Source organism: Rhodnius prolixus, unplaced genomic scaffold (assembly GCF_049639745.1).
Source record: "Rhodnius prolixus isolate KJV_2025 unplaced genomic scaffold, Rpr scaffold_4, whole genome shotgun sequence".
Classification (NCBI taxonomy): domain Eukaryota; kingdom Metazoa; phylum Arthropoda; class Insecta; order Hemiptera; family Reduviidae; genus Rhodnius; species Rhodnius prolixus.
In genome coordinates this window covers 43,933,698-43,939,935 of record NW_027411614.1, presented here as the reverse complement: position 1 = coordinate 43,939,935, position 6,238 = coordinate 43,933,698, and the positions used below count along the sequence as shown (strand labels likewise).

Genomic DNA, 6,238 nt, shown 5'->3' with positions numbered 1-6,238 from the left:
AATCAATCCTCATATGCACCTTTTTAAATTGTAAGTTTTTGTTAAACGAGAACAGAAAGCCAAAAAATTGACGTTGTAATAAGGCCATCAAAATCTAGGCATTTTCAATGCCGACCCTTCATCTCAATCAAGGACAAAAGTTTACCAATTATGACAATCATTCAACACTCTTATCGACTGAAGAAAAGCTGATGTTTTAAAGCATTATTTTCCATATCTTTCCTTTAACAACAAATAATTTTAAAATAAAACATTTGTTTACAATAAATAATTTATTTACAATATAAAACAGTATATACACAACTTGTGTAACTCAAGTGCTTAAATGGAAATTTTTTTAGTATTTTCATGTTGCTTGCTTCCTTGGTGATGATGAGAGGTTTCGTTCAGTGTTTCCATTGGAATTCTTTCCTCCCTGTAAATTAAATTTCTTTCAATATTTTGAGTAACCAAGTACAAATAGATATATCTGAACATGTTACCCTACACCTTCAAATTTTACGAGCTAAATACCAATCAATAAATTATTGTATCATTAAAATTGATTTCCGACCAGAGTTCAATGTAATTTTAGTTTAACTAGAAAGGAAATAATTGTACGAACTTGATGACCCTGTAGCCTGCTCGATCAGCAATGTAATCCACCCTGACCCTCATATAGCCGTCACTGTATTCGTACTGCCCATTTACGGTATCGCCCTTCCTCATTTCTGATCTATACTGGCTGAATCCACGGTCGGGTTCAGACACTTTAGATTCAAACCAATAATTCAATCTTGCTCCTTTTTTATCGTTTTTAGATCCGACCAAGTCTTTCTCTTGATTGCTGTATATTTCCACCATAAGTAGTATTTGACACTGGAAAATAAAATTTTGATTTTGCTAGCGTATCGAAGGTAAAGCAATATCAATTTTTTTTTATTTTAGAATGAAGAGTATTAGTAAACGTAAAAATAATTTTTGGACTTGAGGGTATTACTTGCACTAACACAAATTCCTAAATAATAACTCAAATTTTGACTTTACCAATCAATATTCTAAATTCTAAGTGAATTGAATCATCTAAAATTATTTTCATAGTTAATGTTTTAATTGAAAATACAATTTTCCTCTCTGCACTTTAAAGATATAAACGAAACTAAGTTCAATCAAATTAATATTTTAGAACTAACAGATTTTACTGTCGAATGTGCAGAAATTCTATTTGATCTATAAGAACTTGATTGGGTTGTTATCAGAACGTTCTTATTCAAGTAAGTAAGCCATTTGATGAGTCACAAATCAATTTCTAATGGCATGTCAACAAAGCAAACGATCTTGGGCATATAGATAGCCTAAAGAAATAAGACCAAATAATAAGGGGCAACTAAACAAATCATTGGTAATTCACATATTATAGTAGACTTATAAGAAGTAACTGATTAAAAGGTTCCCTTTTATCATATCACTACAATAAATCAACAAATAAACAGTGCTAAAAATAAAACCGTTGCCTGAGTATTAAAGGAAAAATTGTCTAAAATTGCTGTCAGATGTCATTACCTTCAGATTGCACATAAATGCACATTTTAATGGTAGAGATTAATTAGTAATTACTACAGTGAACTTTAATCTGTTCTTATCAACCTATTGTTGAGGTTATCTATTTAATAAAATGAAAGAAGCGTTATCATGACTTACACGACAATAACAAAAGCAGTCCCAACAGCAATGAATGTTGGGGATTCAGAGCCAATCATACGTTTTTTATCCATTATTTTAATTTAAAACTACAAAAGAAAAAGCAAAACTCTACGAGCGTCTCAGCACAAATTCACTTTACATTGCTTAACAACCTAAACCAGTATTGATAAACTAATTGGCACGATGAAGAAATTCTCAGCGACAGTGCTGCTGCGTTTTATTCAGTCACAAAAGTTTGTGTAATATTAGCTTCAAATTTCAAAACTAACTGATAATTTTAATTGTGTTAAATAACTGAAACACCTAGAGTAATTATACGACCTAATCTTTTTTTTAAAAAAACACATTTAATTAAACCTACATATGTAAGCTTAGCAGATAAATGTTTGACAAACTCTTAATAAATCAATTGTAGAAAACTTCAGCAACAATCCAGTTTAAATTTCTAATGGTGAAATTGTATCATTCTAATTATTAACATTTAATAAGCTGTTAAGAGACAATTTTTTATACACTTGAATAAATTATCTAAAAGTTATTAATATATAATTAAAGCTTCTTACAAATAATAGCAAATGTAGTCTCATCCTTGGTAATTGAAATCTCAGGGGAAAATAAAATCTTTAACTAGTTATTTCTGGAAATCATAAAGAGAACTGTGCGTGATCACTTCACCTGAAAGAACAATAATAATCGTAAATCTTTCGTATGATACATATCGAGCATCTGATTCTTGACAGACTCGATCCCCTCTTTTAAAAAACCTTGAGTAACAAGTCTTCAAATTTTATTAGATTACTTCTGGCAAAGTTTAGCTTTTAATATTTATTACTTTAATAAGTTTTTTTAATATTCATTTAACAAGTCATTTCCACCATTATGAATGCCAATTGAAAACTGCACTCTTTTTTCACTAATGAACTATGAACCTTCTGAAGAAAAAAATGTTATAAAGCAGATATTCGCCATCCTGAAAATTATTCTACAAATGGATTCATTATTTAAAACATATCATTAGAAGCTTTAGTAAAAGTTTGGCACTTATACATGTAATAAATATGCTTTATACTAAAAAATATTTGAGAAGAAGTTGTCCTATATCTAACGAATTTAATAATCTTCATTTTCTTTCCATAAGAGGGAAGCATATGTGGTTTCTATAACAGATTAGAAATCGCTAAAATTCTGTTCCAAATCTATCACTAATATATCTATTTCAACGATTCAGAAGCTCGATTCCTCAGAGTATCTTGTAAATCGAAATAGGAAACTGAGCTAATAGAAAATCCATGTATTTTATTAAAAATACAAATATATAAAAATATTTATCATATCTGAAAAATAAAAAAATATTAATCCTTTCATAGATAGCAAAATTAATTAATTGTATAGTTAGTTGGCTAGTCAGTCAACGCTAGAATTTTGAGATTTTTTCAAATTTAGATAATTAAAATAATATAAACTAAATTAAAGCAATTTTGTAAACCAAACGGAGGCCAATAGTTTTTACAAACATAATGGTTGGTGGAGTTCAACGGTAGTGGGCGGTTTACTTTTCCGTATCACAATGATCAATGACAGAAAAATAAAGCACTGATGTCACACTGTTTTCTACTTTTGAGTAGGCGTTCATCATTGAGCATTTCATGTGGAATATTATTGTATGAAATTTTGGTTTAACTTACGCAGCATCATCATCTCCTAGAGTTTTGCGAGTTGCACAAGTTGCGCTGAATTATAATATATTTTTTAGTTCTAGAGAATCCACTTTCACCATTGAGCATTATTTGACAAAATTCTGGTTTTATGGTAGACAAATTAGTGGCGTATTCAGATGAGGATAAATTTATGATGTTATCCGTAATTAAGATAGGTTTAGGGCAGGGGTGTCAAACTGGCGGAACGCGGGCCGCTTGAGGACCCTGAGGTAATTTTTTGTGGCCCGCAATGTTCTGAAATAAAATGAAAATAGGAAAAATGGTTATGAATAAAATATCGCTTAGGGACAACAAATAATTCCCTCCTTCATTAACTCTTTGGCTACTGAAGACAGTATAAACGAGGCCCAGTGTCTTATTTGAACCTGTGGGCAAATCACCTGACTCAGTTCCAGCGACATTTGGAAGCGATATCTCTACCACTCTAAGTAGTATTCCAGAATGATTCTGTTTTAAAAGACAAAAAAGAAGTAGGAATTCCCAAAATATATTCTTATGTTCTCAGTCTTTGAATCCAGATTATAGCAAAACATGTACGAGGAAAGCGCTGGCCTGTTTCGGGTAAAAAAAATAATAATTTTCGTTTTATACAATAAATACAATTATATAGAAATAGAAATAGAAAAGGAATTTATTATTCTGGGACAATTGTCTCCTAAGAATAAATACAGGAACAAATAGAGGCCTTAACAGTTTGGCCTGTGATTAAACAGAAAATAAATAAATAAGTATTTACAAAAAGTGAAAATAAAAATAACAGCAGAAATTAAGGAAATAAATTAAAACAATTAGAATTTCGGAGGAAGCTGAATAGAAAGGAGATAACTGAATAGACGGGATTTAAAGACAGATAGGGTAGGAGCATGGCGGACAGATGATGGCAAGGAGTTCCAGAGAGAGGTAGCACGTATTAGGAAGGACTTGACAAAGGATGAGGTACGGTGAGAGGGAATATAGAGATCAGATGAGCGAGATCTAGTGTTACGGGAATGGATGGAGGATTTAAACTTAAGGAGTTGAAAAATATAGGAAGGCCTTTGAGACTGGATGACTTGAAAAAGGAAAGAAGCCAAAAAATATTGGCGGCGATAGTCAGGAAAAAGCCACTTCAACTCATCGTAGCAGTGCGAAATGCGAGAGTCTCTGGAAATGCTGAAAATAAATCTTATGAAGCAGTTCATGAGCTTAGCTTCAATATCACCAGAAAGACCGCCATACACTAAACCACCATAGTCGAAATGGGGGAATATAAGAGAGGAAACAAGGAGTTGCCGGGTCTTAATTGGAAAAAGGTGACGGGAACTATTAAACTGCTTAAGGATATGGATGGAACGACGAGAGATTTGGCAAACATGGTTTTTCCAGGATAGGTTTTGATCAAAAGTGATATAGTGTTTTAACTATCCTATCCATATTCTTGAATCCTCACTTCAAAATATAAATTCAACAAAATTTGTGAATGTGATGTGGTCCTCGTGAATCTTACCTGTAGCACTAATTAGCCCGTGTTTTAATTGAGTTTGATACTCCTGGTTAAGGGTATTGCTTAAATTCTTGTAGACTTCACAAAGTTTACTCTACATTTACAAAAATAATTTTCTTTGAAACTGTAAGAAGCCTATTCTTCTTAACTTGAAGAGCTATTTTTTATTGATAATTTTACCATTTGTTTTTGGAATAAAGGGAAGGGCAGATCCTTCTTCTAAAGTGCTATTACAGATTTATGAGTCGATCATTTCAGTTAAATTGTGCTTAGAAAGGAACAATTTATAGCAAAAAATCCTATTTTGAATTAAAAAAAAAAATCTCTTGATATTACCGCCTTCCTGAAAGGATTTTTAAATTATTTGAAAAATAGGAATGTGGGTAGGTTACTCTAAAATTTTAGTTTTTGCGTAATATATACGGTTCTACAAACTGCGTAATGTTTGTAAGAACAAACAAGTTTTATGAAGTTCATTGTTTGATAATTTTAGTAAAAAAAGTCGTGCGAGTGATACCAAAATACTTATTTAGGGAAGATTGATTTTAGGGCTTTCTAGGGAAACTAACGACACGCTTTCTTCAGTCGCATAAAATTACTTAAGTGTACACATGTAATACTGAAGCAGGCTTTCTTCTAAGTAAAAGTTTAAGTTTCAATAAAATACACATCAAATAACACGGTAGTTCTTGTGTTATTGTTAACCAAATTTTTAAATAAAGAAAAATTTTTGAATGCTGTAATATACGTACCTTTACTAATAAACTTAAAAGCAAATTGTAGAATTAAACTTGTCAACCGACGAACACGAACTTGGCAGGGTATTGTATAATGCTTTCTTATTTATATGTACTGGCAAAGAGAGATTCTTATTTTCTAAACTTCTGCTATCTCAATAAAATAAACATGAAAGTTACTTGTACATGCCTTGTTTTTATAATAAATAGGTGAAGGAAGAATCATTAACAAATCAGACATCAATGTTAAAAAACATGTGTTCCAAGATTTTATAATAAAATAACTTGAAAACATAAAGGGAAATAGTTCCATTTAAAGACAATCTTGTTTAGCAAACTTACAAAAACAAAAAATTTGCTATGAACATCAATACGACTTTCTCTTGCCAAAATTCTCAAGTTTCTAATTTATGCATTACTTTAAACTCCGAATTTTAAGAAAAATTTAATTCTTACTAACATTATACTGATTGTAAAACTGCATATTACCTTATGACATTTTAGAGGGAACTAACTGATCATATCCCTTGGAATGCTCTAAAATAAATTATTCCAGCAAAAATTATTCAAAAGAAAGTTATTGATCATCTGCATTAGTGTAATTCATAAACCTAATT

General features: G+C 30.9%; 1 protein-coding gene across 5 annotated transcripts; it reads right to left on the bottom strand.

Moving 5' to 3' along the window:
- Window positions 1-253: 253 nt before the first annotated feature.
- LOC141456115 (uncharacterized) lies at window positions 254-5,849 on the bottom strand. 5 transcript variants are annotated; one of them, XM_074131791.1, is made up of 5 exons: window positions 5,637-5,849; window positions 3,369-3,635; window positions 2,247-2,358; window positions 605-858; window positions 254-415 (listed from the first exon to the last, which is right to left on the bottom strand). In XM_074131791.1, exons 3-5 carry the CDS (start codon window positions 2,268-2,270, stop codon window positions 322-324), a joined length of 372 nt encoding a protein of 123 aa, XP_073987892.1. In that variant the 5' UTR covers window positions 2,271-2,358; window positions 3,369-3,635; window positions 5,637-5,849; the 3' UTR covers window positions 254-321. The 5 variants fall into 5 exon arrangements, with proteins under 5 accessions (XP_073987892.1, XP_073987891.1, XP_073987894.1 ...); XM_074131790.1 differs by lacking the exon at window positions 3,369-3,635; XM_074131793.1 differs by lacking the exons at window positions 2,247-2,358; window positions 3,369-3,635; window positions 5,637-5,849 and adding an exon at window positions 1,681-1,897.
- Window positions 5,850-6,238: the final 389 nt, after the last annotated feature.

Excerpts from the sequence above, each read along its gene's own strand:
- LOC141456115 (XM_074131791.1), bottom strand. The coding sequence starts at position 2,270 with ATGAGACTACATTTGCTATTATTT. Across the intron at positions 859-2,246 it reads GACTACATTTGCTATTATTT|TGTCAAATACTACTTATGGT; the intron begins GTAAGAAGCTTT and ends TTTATTTTCCAG. Across the intron at positions 416-604 it reads GCAGGCTACAGGGTCATCAA|GGAGGAAAGAATTCCAATGG; the intron begins GTTCGTACAATT and ends TTTAATTTACAG.